Source organism: Eretmochelys imbricata, chromosome 2 (genome assembly GCF_965152235.1).
Source record: "Eretmochelys imbricata isolate rEreImb1 chromosome 2, rEreImb1.hap1, whole genome shotgun sequence".
NCBI classification, from domain to species: domain Eukaryota; kingdom Metazoa; phylum Chordata; order Testudines; family Cheloniidae; genus Eretmochelys; species Eretmochelys imbricata.
In genome coordinates this window covers 197,570,979-197,594,545 of record NC_135573.1, presented here as the reverse complement: position 1 = coordinate 197,594,545, position 23,567 = coordinate 197,570,979, and the positions used below count along the sequence as shown (strand labels likewise).

Sequence of the window (23,567 nt, the reverse complement as noted above, 5' to 3'; positions counted from 1 at the left end):
GCTTTCCTGCTTTCAGCTTGTGGGGCTTCCTGCCCTCTCTCTCTGCACAAGCCAGGTGTCTCTTTACCTAGGGTCTTGGTCTTCTAGCCAGCCACGGCACTTCTCCAAACTCTCCTCTACTTCAACTCCTTCAAACTGCTCTCTGCTCCAACTCCAAACCACTTTACTCCAACTCCTTCCCCTGGCTGATTGAAGCAGGGGGCTTTTATCAGGTGACTAGCTTCAGGTGCTCTAATTGGCTTCAGGTGCTTTTAATTAATCTATAGGGCAGCAGCTGTGAGCCAGAAACTAGAGAGGGGAGCCCCTGAAGCCAGCTAAAAGGGCTCCCTTCTTTGGCACCCTTGTGGAGAAGGAGGTTTTGAAACAGGCTAGACAACGTCAAAGGAATCAAGGCCTGGAAAGCACAGCAAAAAAAATCTCAAAAATAATCAATGTAAAAATTAATTATTGTTGAATTTTACATCTCAGTATTTTAAACTATGAGCCAGATTTGAGTGTGTGTGTGTGTGGTGCCAAAGGATCGATATTTCTTGCTTTTCTAAGATTGATGTTGTGTGAAATTCCAGTTGTTGCTATAAAATTGGTTCCATTCGTGCCATGGAGTACAAATGGATCTGATAATAATGACTTGCACCACCTTTGTGTGGTGGCCCTAGAGATATGGAACTTACTTCTCTTGACATCCACCTCAGCCAATCCCTGCCCCGCTTTTTAAAAAATATTTGAAGACACACCAGGTGTTTCCAGCTGAAATCCCTTTCGGCTCCTGTGTATGACTCCTGTTTAATGACATCATTATGTCTTTTTAGTGTTTTATTTGTTTTTTTGTATTGTCTGTTAATTGTGTTTTGTTATTGTTTTGTTATATATTTTAACTGTGCAGCGATTGATCACCTTGCCATGTGGCACTTTATCAATAAAATTAACATTTTCTGTAGATTTAGTAGCATGAATTTACTCTGTTTCAGTCCATCATGCTACATATACATGAGTGGAGATTCATACAAGCAGAGCTACCTTCATCTATGAATATGCAGGGATAGTTGGCTATAAAACCTCAAACTTCCAGATGCCAGATTAATTGAATATTGATAAAAAGAAAAGGAGTACTTGTGGCACCTTAGAGACTAACCAATTTATTTGAGCATAAGCTTTCGTGAGCTACAGCTCACTTCATCGGATGCATACTGTGGAAACTGCAGAAGACATTATATACACAGAGACCATGAAACAATACCTCCTCCCACCCCACTCTCCTGCTGGTAATAGCTTATCTAAAGTGATCACTCTCCTTACAATGTGTATGATAATCAAGGTGGGCCATTTCCAGCACAAATCCAGGTTTTCTCACCCTCCCCCCACCCCCAAACTCACTCTCCTGATGGTAATAGCCCATCCAAAGTGACCACTCTCTTTACAATGTGTATGATAATCAAGGTGGGCCATTTCCAGCACAAATCCAGGTTTTCTCACCCCCCCCTTTTCCAAAAACCACACACACAAACTCACTCTCCTGCTGGTAATAGCTTGTCCAAAGTGACCACTCTCCTTACAATGTGTATGAAAATCAAGGTGGGCCATTTCCAGCAGAAATCCAGGTTTTCTCACCCCCCCCAAAACACACACACACACAAACTCACTCTCCTGCTGGTAATAGCTTATCGAAAGTGACCACTCTCCCTACAATGTGCATGATATTCAAGGCGGGCCATTTCCAGCACAAATCCAGGTTTTCTCACCCCCCCCCCCCCCCAAAACACACACACACACAAACTCACTCTCCTGCTGGTAATAGCTTATCAAAAGTGACCACTCTCCCTACAATGTGCATGATAATCAAGGTGGGCCATTTCCAGCACAAATCCAGGTCTTCTCACCCCCGCCCCCACACACACACAAACTCACTCTCCTGCTGGTAATAGCTCATCCAAACTGACCACTCTCCTTACAATGTGTATGATAATCAAGGTGGGCCATTTCCAGCATAAATCCAAGTTTAACCAGAACGTCGCGGGGGGGGGGGGGTAGGAAAAAACAAGGGGAAATAGGCTACCTTGCATAATGACTTAGCCACTCCCAGTCTCTATTTAAGCCTAAATTAATAGTATCCAATTTGCAAATGAATTCCAATTCAGCAGTGGATTTGTGCTGGAAATGGCCCACCTTGATTTTCATACACACTGTAAGGAGAGTGGTCACTTTGGATAAGCTACTACCAGCAGAAGAGTGAGTTTGTGTGTGTGGTTTTTGGAAAGGGCGGGGGGGGGGGGGTGAGAAAACCTGGATTTGTGCTGGAAATGGCCTACCTTGATTATCATACACATTGTAAAGAGAGTGGTCACTTTGGATGGGCTATTACCATCAGGAGAGTGAGTTTGTGTGGGAGGGGGCGGAGGGTGAGAAAACCTGGATTTGTGCTGGAAATGGCCCACCTTGATTATCATACACATTGTAAGGAGAGTGATCACTTTAGATAAGCTATTACCAGCAGGAGAGTGGGGTGGGAGGAGGTATTGTTTCATGGTCTCTGTGTATATAATGTCTTCTGCAGTTTCCACAGTATGCATCCGATGAAGTGAGCTGTAGCTCACGAAAGCTTATGCTCAAATAAATTGGTTAGTCTCTAAGGTGCCACAAGTACTCCTTTTCTTTTTGCGAATACAGACTAACACGGCTGTTACTCTGAAAGCTGTCATTGATAAAAAGGTGAGTACAGGTTATAGAAAACATCAAATGCAAATACGAATTTAATCTCCATGTATACATGTGTGTGATGTACTCACATGAGGCACTGGATTTTTTAAACACCCCCCCCCTTTCCGTTGGTCACATAAGTAACCTTGTTTCAGGATACTGAGTACAGACTTTACATATTAAGAAGTTATTGTTTTATCTGGTTTGTAAAGTATTTCTCTCAATAAAATTTCAGGCTTGGAAAATTTTCTGAGCATAATCATCATTTCATAGAAGTGGAAGTAGACTTTTGCATAAGACAGCTGATAACAAATAATTCATTGTGAAAGTGGTAAGAAAATGGATTGCAGAAGATATCATCCCAGTTTAGAGACCATCTTAAATAAAGATCATGGCCTACATTGTCAGAAGTGAATAGTGATTTAGGGTGTCTCGTTACTTTGGGTTCCCAACCTAAGACATATTAAAAAGGCCTGATATTTAGAAAGCACCAAGCACATACCCTCAGAAAATCATGCCCCTATGTCTTGTCTCCAGTTTCTCACCCTCACTGAGAACAGAGGCACCAATAATCTTTTTTTTTAAAATTTAGCGCTTTGAATTTTAATTTTTCTTTATAACTTCAGTTATAACTTAAGAACACATTATGGGTCAAATTTTCAAATACAGGAGGTAATAGGTATGCATACAAAAAAGTACACACACCTGGGGCGTGCACCAGTAACTGCTTCACTGTGTTTGCAAAGGTGGATTTTTACTGATGCACTTGTTGAATCTCTGTTTGATAATCCAGAACTATGTCTAACAGGAAAACTGGAGGAATTGGGGCAAAAAAAAAAATTCAAAGTAATTTTCTTTAACAAAAGCAATCATTCATAGTTTTAGAATTAAGAATTGTGATGGGACAAGGCCAGATGGCTATAGAAAAGTAGTGGGAGATAGATATATTAGCTCCAGGCTAAACAAATCCCTGGTACCAAGATAAGTGAAATGGCAGCTGCTCCAGGTCAACTAAAACACCTGGGGCCAATTAAGAACTTTCCAGAAGGCTAGGTTGCTTGGGACACCTGAAGCCAATCATGGGCTGGCTGAAACTAGTTAAAAGCCTCCCAGTTAGTCAGGTGGGTGTGCATGTCAGGAGCTGTGGGAGGAAGTTGTGCTGTTGGAGAGACTGAGTAGTATACACCATATCAGGCACAAGGAAGGAGGTCCTGAGGTAAGGGTGAAGTGGAGCTTGAGGAAGTGAGGGCTGCTGTGGGGGAAGTAGCTCAGGGAATTGTACATGTCATGTTTCTAAAAGGTCAGCTACCATAGCTGATACTATTAGGGTCCCTGGGCTGGAGCCCGGAGTAGAGGGTGGGCCTGGGCTCCCCCCGTTTGCCTGCTGATTAATCACTGAGACTGGGAGACAACAGAGACTGTGCAAGGAAGGATAACTTCTCCTCACCTCCCTTGCTGGCTTATGATGAAAATGGCTCAGTAGACTGTGACCCTTGTCTCTAGAGAGAGAAGGGTTACAAGGAGGGTCACAGTGAGCCTCTGAAGCTAGCAAAAATCTGCCAGGAAATGTGGGACCCATGGAGGCAAGGACAGAGCTTTGTCACAGAATACAACAACACTTCTTTAAAGGCTTTTACTTATTATGAATAATGTATTAAATTAGTTATTGCTGATTTTATTTAGGCAAGAAAGAAATGTAAAACTGATTGTTAATAACTGAATTATTTACAACAAAGAGAAAGAGAAGGTGAATTTTCCAATTTTATTGCATGAACACATTAACTAGATTTGCATGCTTTCCTTTTAAGCTAGATCATCACTATCTGTTATTCTAGTCAATCTGTACTGTCGAATCATTCATGAAATACAGCTAGAGGAAGTTATGCATTCATAGTGCTATATTTTTGCCTAGGCAAAATACAGTGGAACCTCAGAGTTATGAACACCTCGGGAATGGAGGTTGTTCGTAACTCTGAAATGCTTGTAACTCTGAACAAAACGTTATGGTTGTTCTTTCAAAAGTTTACAACTGAACATTGACTTAATACAGCTTTGGCACCTTACTATGCAGAAGAAAAATGCTGCTTTAACCATCTTAATTTAAATGAACACACACAGAAACAGTTTCCTTACCTTATCAAATCTTTTTTTTAAACTTTACCTTTGTTTTTTAGTACTTTACATTTGACAAAATACTGTAGTGTATTTGCTTATTTATTTTTGTCTCTGCTGCTGCCTGATTGCGTACTTCTGGTTCCAAATGAGGTGTGTGGTTGACCAGTCAGTTTGTAACTCTGAGGTTCTACGGTACATTTATTTATATTACAATTGTATTGTACATTTTTTCATTTACAGCTTTGTGAAACCATCCGATAAGAGGATGTGTATAGATTATACTAAAGTATATTGCTTTCAGCATAAAGAGGTACTAACAGGAAATTGGAGCTTATGAATGTATCTCCTCCCAAAGCTACTGTCTTGGATTTTTGAGCTGTGTCATGAATACTCATTAAATCACTTATGGATTGGTATGTATGGTCAGTTTTGCCCCCCTATACATGTACCCAAAGATGACGAGGGCATTTCAAGACACTGCTTGGTAAGAATCTGAAGACAAGCTGGGAGGGGGAGAGTTTGGAACTGTGGAAAAGACCAATGGAGAGAAAGAACCACACTCTTGGAAATCAGGAAGTAACATTCACCCTGAGATAAGACTGAGGAAGAACTGGAATTTGACAGAAGGCAAGCAGGATGATAGAGTAAGAATAACTTAACCAACTTAGAAAAAATAATAATAGTAATGCAAAAAAGCCTAGAGATATCCTAAAACAGACATGATAGCCAAAGGGTGAACAGTGTTATGCCTTCTGCTCAAAAAAAGTCATTACAACATAGACAACTCTAACATTATTCTTGTGATAGTCTATAGGCTGTAATATATTATAAATGTATGTCATAGGAATTTGATGTAGTAGCCAAAATTGCCTGGTGCCGTGATACATTTTTTTCTCTTGGTGCCCATATGTAAGTAACTAAATGTTCTTAATATTTTTCCCTCAAGAATAACAGTTAAAAGGCTGTTCACTTGTTTTGAAGCAAAAACATTCATTTGCTAGTCAGCAAGTAATCTCAAACTCTTATGTGATTTGTTCCCTCCCTTCCTCAATGAGATATCAAATACAGATTAGCCACAGGCAGCTTGAGAGGAAATACATTTACTAGCCTTCTTAAATGAACTAGTATTGCTGAGCTATGAACTAAGCAGAGTATACTAAACCCCTGATTTCTGGACTCCACAATGAAAAGTTAACTGTCTTTCATTAATTAAAGAGTACTATACATCTACCTTTTGAACCGTAGTGGCATAATAATTTATTTGTGCTCCATGGAAAAATATTAATTCAAACTTTAAGGATCAGTAGAAAAAATATTGCTGACCAAGCTTTAGACCATTTTAAAAGACTAAAGCACACAACTATATATTATGTCTTCTGCAAACAAAAATTGATTCACAGAAAGTCAGAAGATACAATTGATTTAACACTGGCACGATTCTTATTTTCACATAGGCCCCTCTACACTGTTCTGCCTGACAGAATAGTATAAAGGGGGTTTAATATACATCAGATTTAATGTTCTATAATTCCTACATGACAAATCAATTTCAACTTCTGACTTTCTAATGTTGCACATTTACAAGTCATACACATTATCACTTCTGGATCTTAAATAAAGAGCTTAGTCATCAGCAGATTGTCAGTATGGATCCATACTCTCAGGAGATTAGATAATAGTAGCAAAATTCTGAGGAAAACTTATTAAATAAGATTATACAACTGCTCTCCCAGATTGGGCATCTGATCTGGAAACCAACTCAAGAGCATAAATACATATATTGAAATCCAGGGAGCAGACATATATCTCTGCAATGCAGGTATTTCTAAGACATGCTTTAGAGTCTACTTTAGACCTATGCCCTAAAACCTAATGGGAGATATCAGTGTTCTCTTTAATTTACGCTGAGGGCAGCTGTGTTGCCTCACAGACCATTATGATTTTGAGACATTCTGGCTGGATACAGGGTGCATTCACAGAGTTTGTATATCTCTAATTACAACACTTTCAGGAAAACAATAGTAACTGTAATAATTGGGCAATAGTTTGTGTTTTGTATTGCATAATTAAAATTCCCAAAACAGACATAATAACCAAAAAGCTATGAAACAACAGTTACTATATGTACATGAAAGAGTTTCTATGAAGAGCAGTATTCCAATTGCTCAAAATAATTCTCTTTCAAATAAAACTGAATTTAGGTGACAATGTACATTATGAAGTATCAGCACTGAAGCACAGAGTATTTAAATCATATCAATGAGAATAAAAAGCATGTGAAACTACAAGACTGCTTCACCAACGATGATATATGTGCAAACATACTGTAACTTAAAAGACTGTATGCAGCACGACCTACTCAGGAGAAATTCTCACTGCATTAAATGGAAATTTGCGCTGGTAAAGGCATGCCAAAATAGAGCCCTGAAGAATTTTCTTGGAATTCATATTTTTAAAGTGTTTCCTTAAGGATCACTCACATACTGTGTTTCTGTCTCATACAGAATTTTGTGCTCTCCTATCATTTGTTTGACTTCAAAATGTTACTGTTGAGTACTACCATGATCTTTTAGGTTGCGAAGAACCACAGCTGGAAGGCCATAAGACTGCCACCCTGTCACTAACGATGCCTCTATTTTCTTAACGTTGGCCCTGAACATGAGCGTAGGTACTTTCAGAAGCAGATCAAGAGGCAGCAAAGCTGAAGAAATAAAAGAGGGAGATACCGTATATGCAACTAAAACAAACTTTAAAAGAACTTGGAAATGGTAAGATTTAATTTCAGTGCACGTCTGGTTGTCATAAACATGTAATTACCTGGCCTTGGTCTTGATCCTAGGCATCCAATATGATCTCTATAAAACAGAAGTAGGTTTGATATTGTCTTGTTTCAAATCATAAAGATTCCAGGGGAAATAAAATGTCCCTTGCTCCCATCACATGCCCCCTCATGATCTCCTACCTCCCATCCCTTTGCCCAATATTTGGCACAGTCCAGCAGCTTCAGCTACATGACCCAGAATCAACATTTTAAAATAATTTTGAACTCTGCACTGTATACATATGAAAATATCTCTCTGCAAATGACCCTGGCCATAGTCATAGGTAAAGAAAATTAGGGTTGTGAGGGGCACAAGATTAAACAATTGTGATACAGCATGGCCAGAGGGCAGCAGGAGAGTGTTTTTGTTTTTTTTTTAAGCAGAAAAGAATTTTATTTGTGTAACACTTACAAGGAATCACCAAAAAGGATAAAGCAAAACTATGCAACAAAAGCAAACACAAGGTATAACACAGCAGCCTTCAGGAGGGAGAAGTGTTCAGGCTAGCCTGGGCCCAGAGCGGGGGGGCTTCCTCGACACTCGTGGTCTTCCACCCTCCTGAGTTACCTGGTGGCCTAGAGCAGGGGGGCTTCCTCGACACTCATGGTCTTCCACCCCCTCGAGGTATCTAGTGCCACGCCCAGTGTCACTGATTATTCCTCTCCTGAGAGTGCCCGACAAGATGGGCAAGGCTGCGGGGTGGATGGGGATGTACACCACGTGTGATAGGACTCCTCCTAGGTGACAAGAATGATGGTATCCACAGCGGCAACGGCTGGGGCTGGGGTCTCTCGCTCTTCCCCTCAATCAAAGTGTCAGATGGAGGGAACCGGACGAGGTCACCGAGCAGAGAACCTCGGACAGCGCCCACCGCTCCTCGAAGGCGTCAAGGGAGTCGGTGGACGCCGCCCAGAGGAACTCCGCCTGGATACGTGAATGTACTGAGGATCGGAAAACGGCCCTACAATCGCAAGACGCTTCATTAGCCAACCTCCTCTCTCTTGTTTTATAAATGGCTGTTTTAGCTAGGGCCAGGAGGAGGTTAACCAGGAGATCTCGCGATTTTGTGGGGCCACGGATGGGGAGCGTGTAAATAAAAAGGTGAGGGGAAAAGTGTAGCCAAAAGTGTAATAAAATATTCGTGAGGAGCCGGAAAAGGGGCTGCAGCCTGGCACACTCTAAATATACGTGCGCCAGGGTTTCTCTCATGTTGCAAAAAGGGCAAGTATCCGGGATGGGGGTGAACCGTGTCAAAAACACGCCCGTGCTCACAACTCCGTGAAGGAGCCGCCAACTAATGTCCCCGACGGCCCTCGGGACCAAGGTGGAATACAGGCTGGCCCACCAGGGTTGCTCACCCTCCAAAGGTGGCAGGAGGTCCCGCCACTTTGTATCGGGGCGGGACACCAGGGTGTGAGCGTGGAGGGTGTGAAGCGTGAGTGTGTATAAATATTTCCGTGGCATGATTTGGAAGCTGACCGGCTGCAGTTCATGCAGCCGGCTCGCAGTGAAAGGGTGAGGGGTTTGTTGGGATCTACAGGGTAGGGGCCCAATTGAAAGATCCGGACGGCCTGGGGTAGAGGGTGGGCGGGGTGCGCCCTCGCGCAGGGCTCGGTTGAGATAAGCCTGAGCAGCGGGCGTCAAGGCGGCCTTCACCTCCTGAAGTACGCGCCGGGGAGTACTAGGTCTGGAGAGCCCCATGTGCCCAGCGAGCATCAGGGGAGCCAGCCAGTCTCCCCGGTCGTAGTCCAGGAGGTCTCTGATTCTCGTGACTTCCGCCAGGACCAAACTCTGGCGCACCGAACGGGACTCCGCTGCTTGCACACAGAGCTGGAGGTTGTGTAGCAGGGGCTCCGCGAGGAGATCTGCTCCCACGGTGGCCGCTACGGACCTGGTCGTTGAAAACAGTTTCCAGGTCCGGAGGAGGTCCTGGTAGAAGACTGGCAGCCCGGAGAGGTCTTGCGGAAAACCTCTCAGACAGAGATAAAAGAGCTGCCGGTCATATCGGAGCCCTTGGAAGCGGCGCAGGAAGGCATGCGCCAATATGCTCCACGTCGAACTACCTGCACTATAAAGGAGCCTCTGCAGGGCCTGGAGGCGGAAGACACGGACCTGAGTGTGCAGACACTTCAGGCCCTGCCCTCCTTCCTTCAGGGGTAGATGAAGAACCCCAACGGGGCCCAGTGCATTCCTGACCAAAAGAACTCTAGAATTGATGTCCGGAGGTCAGTCAGGAAACCCGGGGCCGGGACCAGGGTGTTGAGCCGGTACCAGAGCGTGGACAGGACTAGTTGGTTAAGCACCAGTGCTCTCCCTTGGAGGGAGAGACATCGGAGTAGCATCGTCCATTTCCGGAGCCGCTCTATCACCCCGCCTTCTAAATTTTGCCAGTTCTCCGGCGGAGAAGGGTGCGTGGCAGAAAGGTAAACGCCTAGCTAGAGCAGTGGACCCGCGCTCCACTGGATGGTCTGAAGTGCGGGTGGGAGAGAACTCACCCGCCGCCAGTCCCCCACTGCCAAGCCAGAGCTCTTGACCCAGTTGACTCGGGCAGAGGAGGCTGCCGAATAGATGGCCTGGCAAGCCTCCACCCGCGCCAAGTCACCCGGGTCCTGGACCACGAGGAGCACATCATCGGCGTACGCCGACAGGACCAGCCGCAGCTCCGGCTCCCGCAGCACCAACCCCGTCAACCTCCTGCGGAGGAGACAGAGGAAGGGCTCGATCGCCAGAGCGTACAGCTGGCCCGAGAGGGGGCACCCCTGCCGTACTCCTCGCCCGAAGCTGACTGGTTTGGTCAGGGTCCAGTTGAGCCTAACGAGACACTCCGCGGAAGCATACAGCACCTGGAGAAAACTCACAAACTGAGGTCCGAAACCAAACGCTTGCAGAGTGCCCAGGAGGTACCCATGGTCCACTCTATCGAACGCCTTCTCCTGATCGAGAGACAGGAGGGCAAACGACAGACCATCTCTACGCCCAAGTTCCAAAAGATCTCGGACTAGAAATAGGTTGTCAAAAATGCTGTGACCTGAGACAGTATAGGTCTGGTCTGGGTGGATCACGTCCGCAATCACGGACCCTAGCCGCAGCGAGACTGCTTTCGCTACGATTTTGTAATCCGTGCTAAGGAGCGAGACGGGACGCCAATTTCGTAAATCGCGGAGGTCCCCCTTCTTCGGCAACAAGGCGAGCACCGCTCGCCTGCACGAAAGAGGGAGGACCCCACCCTGCAAAGACTCAGCCCAGACAGTGGCTAGGTCTGGGCCAAGAATGTCCCAGAACGCACAGTAGATCTCCACGGTCAGCCCGTCCATGCCCGGAGATTTATTGGTGGGCATGCGACGGAGGGCTTCCAAGAACTCGGCCAGGGTGAGAGGCAGCTCTAGTCGGTCTCGATCGCCCACGCTGACCGTGGGGAGTTCCTCCCAGAGCACCCTGCAAGCGCCAGGATCGGTCGGATCCGGGGAGAAAAGGCTTGTGTAGAAGTCATGGGCCCTCCCACACATCTCCACCGGATCTGTGAGGGGGGCGCCGTCTTCTGCTAGAAGGCAGGTGACGTGTTTCTTGGCCCCCCTCGTTTTCTCCAGGGCGTAGAAGAAACGGGAACCGCGATCCATCTCCCGAAGGAGGCGGATGCAGGATTGAACAAAGGCACCTCGGGCCCTATGGTCCTCGAGAGTCCAGAGCTCCTCCCGCTTCTCCCAGCATGCTCCGCAGAGGAACGGGTCCTCGGGGCTGGCGGCCAGATGCCTCTCCATCTCTAAGACCTCCCTTTCCAACTGCTCTATCGCCGCATTTCTCCGTCGGCTGGTGCCCCAGGTGTAGTCACGGCAGAAGAGCTTGGCGCGTACCTTCCCTAGATCCCACCATCGCCGCACCGAGGGAAAGGCACGCCGCTGCTCTCGCCAGGCCAGCCAAAACTCCCGGAAGGACGTCACGAAGCCCTCATCCTCCAACAGGCTGTTGTTAAAGTGCCAATAGGTCGGTCCCGGCCTCTCTGCACGGAGGGAGGCTGTTATGGTGGCTAGATGATGGTTGGAGAATGGGGCCGGCCGAATGTTGGAGGAGTGGGCCTGTGAAAGATGGAAACAGGATAAATAAATATGGTCCAACCGAGAGTGGTGTGACCGATGGGCCTCCACCCGGACAAAAGTGAACGTAGAAGTGTCATCTGGGTGGTGGTTATGCCAGATGTCTACTAGGGAGTGATGTTCGACTATTTCTCGGAGAATGTTCGCAGCGGCCGGGCTCAGCTCGGCCCCTGAGCGGTCCTGTTCCTCGAGGGTGGTGTTAAAGTCCCCTCCCAGGACTAAGCACTCGTGAGAATCTAGGGTGCCGAGGAAGTCGGACACCCGCTGATAGAATTGCAGCCGCTTCGGGCTCGTTGTCAGGGCATAGATGTTAACGAGGTTGACCACGAGCCCCTCCATATGGACTCGGAGATGCAGCACCCCTAGCACCTCGGGCCGTAGGTTGGGGAAGAACAGGGTCGCCACTCCAGCTTGTCGAATTGTGAAGTGGCTGAAGTAGACCCCATCCCCCCACTCCAGCCGCCAGGTGTCCTCGGCAGTCGGATCCGTATGGGTCTCCTGCAGGAAAACCACAGAGTACCCCCCTTCCCGAAGGTAAGAGAGCACCTGGGACCTGCGGAGAGCCATCCTACAGCCCCTGGTGTTCAAAGTTGCAATAATGAAGGGCGTCATGCGGAGGGCTGGGGGGGTGGGGGTTCCTTGTTGGCGGGGGTGTTCACAGCCCCCGGCAGGTCATGCAACAATCCGTGACCCATCCCGTAAGTGAGTAAATCGTCACGGAAGCTGCGGGCCCGCCCGTAGGCCGCGGCACCGTGCCTTCCTTTCCCTTTACCCTCCTTTATAAGGGCCCTTGTGGGCTGGAGGATGTGATCAAAGTCCCCCCATAGCTGGAGAGCTAGCTGTGCCCTGTTGCGGGAGCCACCGATGTCTTCTAAAAACTGTCGCAATGCTTTTCACAGCTCATGGGGGGGGGTTGCGATTTCCGGGTTATTCCCTGGTGGGGCTCTTGGTGCAGCCTTGTGGTCCGCTCAGGCAGGCAGGCAGGGTGCAGACCACTGACGGGGCATCTGACAGGCTAAAGTTATTAGGTCCGTCTCAAGCCTTGGGGTAGAAGAGGATGGCGGAGGGAAAATTGCAGCTCCTAATGGGTCACAGCAGGAAAATGCGAAGACTGCTCCTTGGGGGGGATCCGCAAAAAACGGGAAAGAATAACCCCAGGGGCGGCAATAGCATTGCAGGAGGAGGTGGATTGGGCAGGGACAGGGATGGGGGTGGGGGCGGGGGCAGAGGCGAGGCTCTGGGCTTCGGGAGGCAAGCAGCTGAGAGGTGGTGCCTCCCGAACAGATTCGAGGGTTAACGGGGTGCTCCCACTGATGCTAGGCGCAGGCTCTGTGGTGGATTTGGCAGCCATGGCTTTAGGTGGTGGACCACCTTCTGCAGGGTGCTCGCCCGGGAAGGCGGTTAGGGGGAGGGAGCATGGGGAAAGGGGGACTGGGGTAAGGCTGCCCAGATCGAGGCCAGCCGGCAGTAGGTCATTCTCTCCCTGGGTGACCGGGGTCAAACCTAGGGCCTCGATCTCCTCATACATGGAGGAAAGGTCGTCTTCTGCCACCCCGGGGGACTCCGCTCTGGCGCCCGCTACGACGGTCACTTCGGGGTTCGCGGGGGGTTCGGATGATATTCGGGCAGAAGGGGCTTCCTCAGGGGTCTCGGAGGGGAGATTCTACCTTCCAGTGCTATTTTGTCTTCCCCTCCCGACACCGGCGGATGGATCTCACTCGTGGGCATAGCGGAAGGCTCAGTATCAGTGCCTCCCTTCCTGGTCTTCCGGGGGGCCTCTGCATCGGACGGGTGCAGCGGAGCTCGAGCCTTCCGCTTGCCGCGCTTTCCCTGGACTAGGGTCCAGCCCTCCATAGCATCGTCTGGGGGCTGGTTAGCAGGGGTCGTGTCGGAGGGCAGAGGCGATGGTTCAGAGGCTCGGGGGGGTAACGGTGAGACAACATGGGGGGTGCGGTTCTCCTTGGGGTGGGCCCTCTCCTATGCCCAGTAATATCTTTGCTGCACCCTCCTCCATAGGCTCTGCTGGATTATTAACAGCAAGGGCGGGGCTCCCTCGCTCGTCTGGGCGTTGTAGGGGAGGTGTCTCTTGGGCCCGGGCAGGAGCAGCAGTGGATCGAGCAGGAGGAGAGGTGGTTTCAGATGTCGGGCGGCCAGGGGCGCCAGCAATGACGGAGCCGATGTCCTGCCGGGTCTTGGGGGTCTCGGGTGCCCCTCCCCGCCGGGCCAAGGGGCAGTCTCTTCGGACATGCCCCGCTGATCGGCAGAGGTAGCACCGGGCCTCTCCTGTGGAATAGTAGACCTGATAGCGGGCTCCATGGTAGGGGACTAGGAAGGACCCCTCGAGCGCCTCTTCGTCACGTGCCGGCGGCGGCGGTAGAAGCTGCACTTGCCGGCGAAATGAAAGGACGTGATGGAGGGTGGGGTCCTTGCAGCCCAACGGGAGAGGGCTGATGACAGAAACGTGTTTCCCCAGGGTGGAGAGAGCGGGTAACAGGGCGGCATTGGGTAGAAAAGGAGGGACAGAGGTCACAACTAGGCAGACGCCCAGGTCTTCTAGCGGCTCCACGGGGACAAACTCCCCCCCCACCACCAGGCCCTTCTCCACCGCCTCCTGGGCAGCAGCCTCCGATGCTAAGAAAAAGACGACCTTCCTGTACATTTTGGAGGCCACCACAATAGCCGTGGGTCCTACCACTCTCGCCAACGCCTGCACGTATGTCTCCACGTGGGGCGAGGCGGGCACCAGGAGGCAACGGACTCCGTGCTTCCTGGTCATGGTGGGAAAGGGGCCCCGGCCACTATTGATGGTAGCGGAGGCGGTGGGTGGGCGAGAGGACGAGGCGGCAGGCGCGGGGGGCTGCCACCGCCTGGGCATATGCCCTGGGGGCCGGGGGAGGGATGCTCGCAGAGCTGGTGGAGGGAACAGCGGGGAGGGACGCCATGGTCGATGACGAGGCCACAGCGGTGGGGGCAGCCTCTGCCATGGAGGGCTTGGTGGTTGTGGCTGGGCCCTTCCCCTTATTCGCACCCTGGCCTTTCCGGCTAAATGGGGGGGCTTTCCTAGAATCTGGGGGGGCGGTGGGCATAGCAGCGGTAATAGTCGCCCCAGTGCCTCTGGCTGCCGATGCCCCAGCAGGGATGGTGGCAGGTGTTTTGGCAGCAGTGGTGGGGAGGGCGGGGGGCAACTGAGGTTGTTAGAGGGGACTCACCCCTCTCATTCCCCGCCATCGTGAGCAGGGAGAGACGGGGAGACACCAGAAGGAGGAGGGGGAAGCAGATTAACCACTTTTCCCTGTTGGGCTGCAGGCGGGGGGGGGGCCAAATGGGTCGGACTGGACAGGGGAAAGGAAACAGGAGTTGGGGTCAGGTAGTAGGGGCAAACTGTGGGGTGGGCAGTCCGGGGGTGGTAGGGGGGAACGCGGACCCACGCGCGTTTATCCAAAGAGTCTCATTTGGTCGGCTCTTGTGTCTGGTCCGGATGATGGAATTCAAAGCAAGCAGTTGAGGCTAGAGGCAGATGGCAGGTTGCCAGCAGGGACGGATGGCGGGGGGCCGTGACGGTTGTAATAGTGTTGGGGCGGGCACCGATGGATCGGGGGGCAGCTTCATGCAACACCCCCTGTGCCCCTACAAACGCAGTTAAGACACAGTCAAACTCCCACCACACGAGAGTACAGTTCAAAAGTTACTCAGTCTTACGGCCCCCTCCACGATGATTTGTAGCTTCCCCGGGCGATGTCTCTGTCAGCTCTCTTCTCTCCCGGTCTTTGTGGAGCATTCCAAAAATGCCAAGCAAAGATAAGAAGAAGATTAATTACGGATCCACAAACGAACAGCAAAACGTTTGGGTTTGGCGGCGTCCACTCTCCTCCTCCAGGGAGCGGGTCGGCCGTCCTCCCCCACTCCTGCTGGGGTTGCAGCTGAAGCAATAGCAGCGTCCGAGGGCAGGCGTGGGGGGCTGGCAGGCAAGCTGGCAGCCGACCAGCACTCGAACGGCAGCAAAAAAAAACCAGCAAAAAAAAAACAAAACGAAGAAAAAGAAAAAGCGTCTGGCCCGGTCAGGCGGGGGAACTGAAGCAGGGGCAAAAAGCAAGGAAAGCCCAGGCCAGAGGGCAGCAGGAGAGTGTTAGAAGGGAGCCTTCTTCCCTTTAGAGGGAAGAAAGTTTGCTCTAAATTAATTAAAGCACCTGAAGCCAGTCACATGATAAAAACCCACTGCTTCAATCAGACAAGAGGAGAAGTTGGAGCAGAGAGGATTGGCTTTGGAGCAGAGAGCAGAGTGGATTGGCATTGGAGCGGAGAGCAGTTTGGAGGACTTGAAACAGAGTGGATAGGTGTTGGGGCAGAGAGCAGTTTGGAGAGAAGCAGAGGAGAGTTTGGAAAAGTGCTGCAGTGCGCTAAGAAGACTAAGACCCTAGGTAAAGGGACACCTGGTTTGTGCAGAGGGAGGGCAGGAAGCCCCACAAGCTGAAAGGCAGAAGACGGAAGTAGCCCAGGGGAAGGAACTGCTACTAGTTCTAGTAGTTTACCATTATCCCTAGGGCCCCTGGGCTGGGACCCGGAGTAGAGGGCTGACCTGGGTCCCTCCCTTTCCACTCCCCTCCTCTAGGACACTAGTGGGGCAGTTAATACCCCAGTTCAGGGGCAAGAAATGGTGCCCTGAAACACCCCCCCACCCCCACCCCAAGAAGAGAAAGCATGAGACCCACCATAGTAGTGCCGGCAATTTGCCACACAATGTTAAAAGAAACAACATATTGCACCTGCCTCTGTAAGGTGCATGCACCACTGTGCAGAGCTTTTCTCTGATCTGGTCCAAAACAAAAAAAGACCCACAAAACCACAAACAGAGGTTGACTTGCTTCAGCAGGGTGAAAAAACAACAATCCTTAATTTACAAAGTTTCTGGCAAGTAGTATACAGGACTGACAACCAAAATCATGAGTCAGGTTCCAAAATAATCATGAGACTGGTTTAAAAAGCATGAGTGTTTTTATACAATAATACATTTAAGGTTCTATTTATTTGCCTTCAACATACAGCAAAGGAGTGTTAGATCCAGATCTTCAGTGTATAAAACCTTCCCTAATCCACTAAACTATCGAAACCTTTTTCCTCAGTATAGGTCAACACACTTTATAAAGGCGGGTAAGTATTATTAGCCCCACTTTACCCATGGTGACTATAAGGAACAGAAAATTTGCATTGATGGCTTTCTTCTCTAGTGGATAAAAGGTATTAGCTGATCTGAATCTACTCCAGGTTCTAACAAAGACTTTGTATGTGATCTTGAGCAAATTGCATAACCTCAGTTATTCCATTGTAAAAGGGTGGTAACAATGTTGGCCTAAGAGTGGTGTGATGCCTCACTAAAAAGGACTGTGAAGGTCTATGTACTATTAAGGTCAGTTAACAAAGATGGGGGAATAGTATTCAAGTCCTCTTGGTACCCCTCCTGGTGCTCATTCCTCCCTAGACCAAGAAGGCATTTATATGTTGACAGCAACCGGAGAATCTATTTAACCAGATCATGGATTTCCCAAAACATTTATCTAATTTTGTAAAGAAGCACTAGCTAGTTTAGAGTAGTTCAAAGGACAAGACATTTGTGTGCACAGTTAAATACATACATGCATATTTTTCCCACCAAAAATATGCTTTGTTCAAAATATTTTGCAGAAATAAAAAAATGTATTTTTCTACCAGCTCTAGTTAGCACTGACATAAAGGTGTCCAGTCATAAAACTGCACTTGTTTAACTAAATCAATTTAATGTCATACCTTTCGTTAAACTGGTGCAACTTCTGTGCATAGACAATCCATAACAGTATGTTGACAGAGTTTTTACCTCAAGTTAATTGATCCTCAATTAGCTTGAGGTAATTAAAACATTTGCAGACACTCCACAAACGTTTCATCCAGGACAACTAGGAAAAATTATTTGTGGAATATCCACACTGGAATTCAAAATAACAATCACCAAATCTGATTTTTGAAACCTAAAATTGTACATACCTTGTCTGAGGTTGTCTTTCAGAAGCACTGAAACTTCGTTTAATTATACCTGAAACAAATGCACAACGGCTATATTCTCTGTAGTGAAAGAATCTTATAGAAATATTGTCAATTTCCCAGCAGGTATATTGTGCCAAAATCTTGAACCCCACCATCCCTTAAGAACTAAATCTAAACTTCAAAATTGCAAGCATTGTACAAAGAGTCAGTGATCTTGAATAACACATTTAAGTGCTGAGTCCCCTTGTGATGCACCAAGGATCTGCCTGCATCATAACCAAGATCTCACTACCACAAAGATTGATGTATATGTTGGATCACTCACTTGCTTAAAACTAAGCATGTATGAAAGTCTTTGCAAGACTGGGGCCTTAATGTATCTTTTTCCCTGCAGAAAGAGTACTATTTTTCAGAGATAAAATTTTGAGTTTTCATGGCACAATATAAAATATCATAAACATATATTTAAGGCTCTATATAATTCTAGAAATGTCTTAGTACACAACAGCAGAAAATAAATATAAAACTTAAAAATTGCCACTAATTTTTAGCTTTTTACTTTGGGCCAAATTCTCTCACTCTTGTGTATGTGAACAGTACCTTACTTCTCAAATAGTCCCACTGATTTAAAGACATAGCAGCTAAGCTGCAATGAAGTTAACTGACTTGCTCACAATTATGCAGTGAATCAGTAGGAGAGCTAGAACAGAACCCAGTGTATCTGTTCTCTAACCACTGGACCGAGCAGTCTCCTAATCAACGCTAGGACATTCATTCACATAGTTCCCCAATGCATTGGGGGGGGATCCTTCATAATCTTTACTATTTATTCACTTATAAGCCATGACAGAAAAGATTTCTGTACAACTGTTCTATTGATGATAACTTACCTACTGCTCCGCAAACCATTTTAATTCTAACTGTGTTTAGACCACTGCCTCTTGCCCCCATTTTGTGTGGGAAGGCAGAATGTGTCTGTACATTCAGAACAAAGAAATATTTCATCCTATCAAAGGTCATCTTAATAGCAGAAACTAAGCAGGTCTTCACCATTTTTCCTTTGCATATTCATAGTATATTCTACCCTTGTCTGTGGTACCTCTCTTTCCACTATTGGTAGTAACAATGAAAGTATTATCGTCGCCTGGGAACAGCAGTGTTTAATTACTCAGAATTGGACAACACTGTACTAAAACTTATTGTGCCAGATCTGACACTAGTTTTCCCACCATTGCCAGTGCTGGTGGAGCTGCATCAGTATGAGAGCAAACATTTGAGATTTCAGAAAAGGCCCATCCTTCAAATCTGAATAAACTTCCAAGTGACTTGAATCCTTTTCCATGAGGCTCAAGCACATGTCAAGACGTGAGGCCTTGTCTACACTGCCACTTTACAGCGCTGAAACTTTCTCACTCAGGGGTGTGGAAAAAAAACAGCCCTCTGAGCGATGCAAGCTTAAGCACTGAAGTGCAGGGTAGACAGTGCACCAGCACTGGTAGCTACTCCCCTCATGAGGGTGGTTTTTTTTTACAGTGCTGGGAGAGCTCTCTCCCGGCGCTGGTGCTGCAACTACACAGCCACGTTCCTGCACTGCCGCAGCAGTGCTTTAATGTTACTCGTGAAGACATACCCTCAAAATGTGCTACATTATAGTCTCTACAGTTTTCTTCCCTTTTCAAGATTCCCTGGCAATAATGAAAAGATCGCGAAGGAGATTGTCATCTATCATATGGAGCTCAGGTTAAGATAAATTATAAAAGAAACCATTCATCTTTTATTTAGGTCAGAGCTGACGATAAAAAAGTCATACCTCTCTCTTGTTTTCCCTGTTACTGTTGTACAGCAAAACAGGTACACCTACTGCATGGCACTTGGCTCAAAGAATAAGTAAACGATGCAACTACAAATGGGCTAGATTCTCTTCGATGAGTCAAGAAATAAAATATAGAATATTTTGGCTGCAAATGGATTTAACAGTGAGATTTAAGACAGAGAAGAGAGTTTCCACAGAACAAATCAACATCCCCTGGGCCCTGATTTTGATTTAGGCCTTTGGGCACTACTGACGTACAAATAACATCAACAGGAGAGCCATGAAACTCAGTATCACGTGATGTTTACAGGACATTTTGACGATCATTATATCATGGCTCCTGATTAGGGAGTTTAGAGTGCTCACTGTCTCAAACACATCCTTGTGAAATGTAAAAACTTTGAGTGGGGCTCTTTGGAGTTGCAAATGGCTCCCTTTTTGTTTATGGAAGCAAATACAATAATATCAATCCAAGGGTGGTAGTGTAGTTTTAATTGACACTGGGATCACATAGCTTGGGTAAGGATTTTGGATAATAGCTTCAAGGCATGGTTGTAACAGAGTATAATGGGTTTGAGAAATATAAAAGAACAAATAAGCTCCTAGAGCAGTATCAGACACCATTTGGCTAGAGACCTCGTTTTGAACACAGAGCTGCTTGATGGAGTTCTGAAAGAGCAGTGTTAACTCAGAGGAGCCAGCTGCCCCTTCTCAAGAACGTACATACTTCTAAATTATACTATATATACAGACTCCTATCCCTGTGTCAAATACATTGTCTCCCAAACAGGAAATAGCTTCCTTCCATAGTCAAACCAGAAGCTGACTCATCATATTTGACCTGCCAATCTTGTGACTTATGAATATACTGTTGCATGATATTTCACACCAAAGAGCCTGTCTCTATACACTCATAAGTACCTGGCATACATGTAATAGACACAGTTCCTGAATCACAAACCAAGATTGGGGAAATACTTTTTAGTACCAAAGAAACAGAAGTAGTGATGCAGGTCACTAAACAATAGCTATTATCCAGTGGCCCTGTTGTGGTTAACAATAATAATTTGAATTAGAGTACCACATAAAGTCCTCAGCCGAGACTGGGGTCCCTTTGTGATAGACACTGTATAAACACACAGTAAGTGTTTATACAGTGATTAGCACAAGGAGGCACCTCACATTTAGGCACAACAATAATACAAATAAATAAATACTACTACTAATAATACTAGCAGTAACAGATTGTAAGCTCTCCAGAGGAGGAACTGTCTCAAACAGACAAGCCAGACAAAGGATAAGAGAGGAAACAGAAGCACAGACAGGTGAAGGACTTGCCCAAGGTTACACAGCAGGAATGGAACTCAGATTCCCTGATAAGGCCATACTTTCTCTTTCCCATAGAAGTCTCTTTGGATTTTGTAGCCCCTAGGGCAAGCTTGGCTTTATTATATTTACTGCCTTGCCTTCATTATACTCAGCAGTAATGCAAGGAATCTACAGGCCTGTATCCTGTAACACATTGGCTTCAGCCGTTAGCATAAGCCTTGAGGCCTATGAACTTTGACACAGATAAATGACCTAATGGTCACCCCTAAGTTTTGCGGAACAGAGTGTGAGGGGGAATTTTGCCCATAATGACTTCAGCCAATACCAGCTTTTGGATAGAATGCCTGCAAATGTCTGAACACAGGAGTGCCATGGCAACAAGTTGAAGTACTTGAAAATAAGTTGAGATCATTAATAAACTAATCTATAGGAGAATGACCCCTAACATTAGTAGCATGAGGAAATACAAATAAGGAAGAGGGCAGAACCCCCTACTGAATATGCATTAGACATAGTGGTATCCGTGTAACATTTTATAAAAGCTGTATCCCAGCTGGGGGGGTGGGGGAGGGAGGGAGGGAGAGATGTAGCCCTTGGGAGGTGCCAGAATGATTGCAACTGGTAATGATAAGGAAGATAATGGCTAACAATTTAAGTTCATCTGCAAGTGATGGTGAGAGCATATGAATGTTCAGATGTACATTTATTATCTCTGTCCACCTTACTGGTTAGAGTGTTTGTGACTGTGCTAAATGTATTAATAAATTTATTGTAAATACAGAAGAGTTCCTATAGTGTGAGCGTTGCAACTGTGCACATCGGAGTGTGCACAACTATACTGTAATTTTAGTAATACTGGGCCTGATCTTGGGTCAAGAATCTGTCAACCCTCAAAGTGATAACTGGGAATTCTTAAGTAATCAAAATAATTTATACATAATCTGTAGATCAGGCTACAGTTTGAATGGGGACAATGGTGTTGTGTGGGGAAAATATGGTTTAGTCCAAATGGCTTGTAAATTGAGGGCACGTCTCCACAGGGACGCTCGGAGAAGTTAAGGAGAATCAACTAAAAGTGAAAAGTCAATGGGCATAAATTAAAGTGTGTTAACCCCACCTCCACCCGTGTTGAAGCTCTTAATCAGAAGTAAAGTGGTCTTACTTGTTTGCAATATATTAATCCTCCTTGGAGGAGGATTAAGGCACAGGTAACTAAGGCTACTTTACTCCTGAAACAGAACATCCACCTGGGTGGGGGGTAATGTGCTTTAATTTATGCACGTTGACTTCTGACCTTTAGTTGATTTGTCTTAACTTCCCTAGTGTCCCCAGGTAGACAAGCCATGAGTGTTGAGACACATTTCTTAGGGCCTGTCCACATTTGAAATACTACAGCAGCACAGCTGCAGCTGCTGTAACACTTCAGTGTAGACTCTACCTATACCGATGGAAGGGGTTATCTTGTCAGTGTAGGTAATCCACTTTCCCTAGAGGCAGTAGAGCTAGAGTAATGGAAGAATTTTTCCATCAACCTAGCACTGTCTACACCAGGGGTTAGGTCAGTATAGCTACATCTTTTACGGGTATGGATTTGTCTACAGTGTAGACCAGCTGTTAGTTTATGGTAGTCTGAAGGCAAAATAAATAAATATCATCCAGAGACTAGATTCACAGAAGAATGTAGGTACCTAACTACCACTTTACATGCCTAAACCCCAGAATCAGGCTCCACTGGGTTTCACAGAAGTCTAGTAAGTGTGCCCCTGAACCTGCTAGTGCCTAAACTAGTTTGGCATCTAAATTTTTGCAGTAAATGTTCCATAGGCATCTATGTTTCTGCTTCTGGGTATCTGCTGCTGCCCCAACCAAGGGGTCCAGAGCCTAAGTCCCAGAGTGATTCATGAACCATGGAAAATAAGAGTTGCTCTGCCAAACTTGCCTGCAGGATCCAATATGAAAAGCCTACTCAGAGTTCACCTACTGGATTGGGCCCCTATAAATGAGCTTGCACAAAATGGTTGGAGCTGGGAAGAGGACTCCCTCATAACTTTTAGGGGAAGTGTCTAGACCAGATCCTTTGATCTTTACCAGTCCCTCTACTATGAAAATTTCTATTAATTCTGTGAGGTCTTTTAAGAAAATCAGTGGGGCACCAGGAAAGTTACTATGATTGCCATCTTTAATTGGAGACTTAATTCAAAGGAATATTTAAGGATTTAGTTTCAGGACTCACATGAACATCAGTAAAAGTCATATAAACAAATTCTAGTGCACAGTTTTTAAAATTTTCCCCTTGCAGTAGTCTGACCATCTTCTTGCCTCTGCTTACAACATGTAATATTAAGTGAAGATATTGTGACAAGGAGAGAAGGCTATAAAAAATAGGGAGAGAGAATGTTTTGCTTTGCTTTGCTTTTCTGTCTGGTAGTGTCTTTAAAAAAATGCCTCCTAAAACTAACTGGACTGAAAGGAAAATTAAATCAGCGCTCATATAAGAATCATTGGTGTGCCTGAGGGAGGGGAAAACAATAATAGTATTTGTTTTTTTTAAATGCTTTTTCTAACATCTTCTCAGTAGCAAGGTCAAATTAACCAAATTATATATAATAGTTTTTATAAGCTTTTTAAAAGTTATTTTAGTTGATCCTGGGCAGTAGCTGCAATTTCAGCAACTACATCCTGCATAGG

At 46.5% G+C, this 23,567-nt stretch overlaps 1 protein-coding gene across 1 annotated transcript in view; it reads right to left on the bottom strand.

Moving 5' to 3' along the window:
• Positions 1-23,567, bottom strand: part of NEK10 (NIMA related kinase 10) — a 180,126-nt gene that overhangs the window by 22,261 nt on the left and 134,298 nt on the right. Inside the window, exons 29-31 of the mRNA XM_077809309.1 lie at positions 17,738-17,786; positions 7,627-7,664; positions 7,370-7,510 (exon numbers count right to left, since the gene is read on the bottom strand). Of these exons, the coding sequence (XP_077665435.1) occupies positions 7,370-7,510; positions 7,627-7,664; positions 17,738-17,786 (228 nt within the window). The remainder of the gene's footprint in view (positions 1-7,369; positions 7,511-7,626; positions 7,665-17,737; positions 17,787-23,567) is intronic.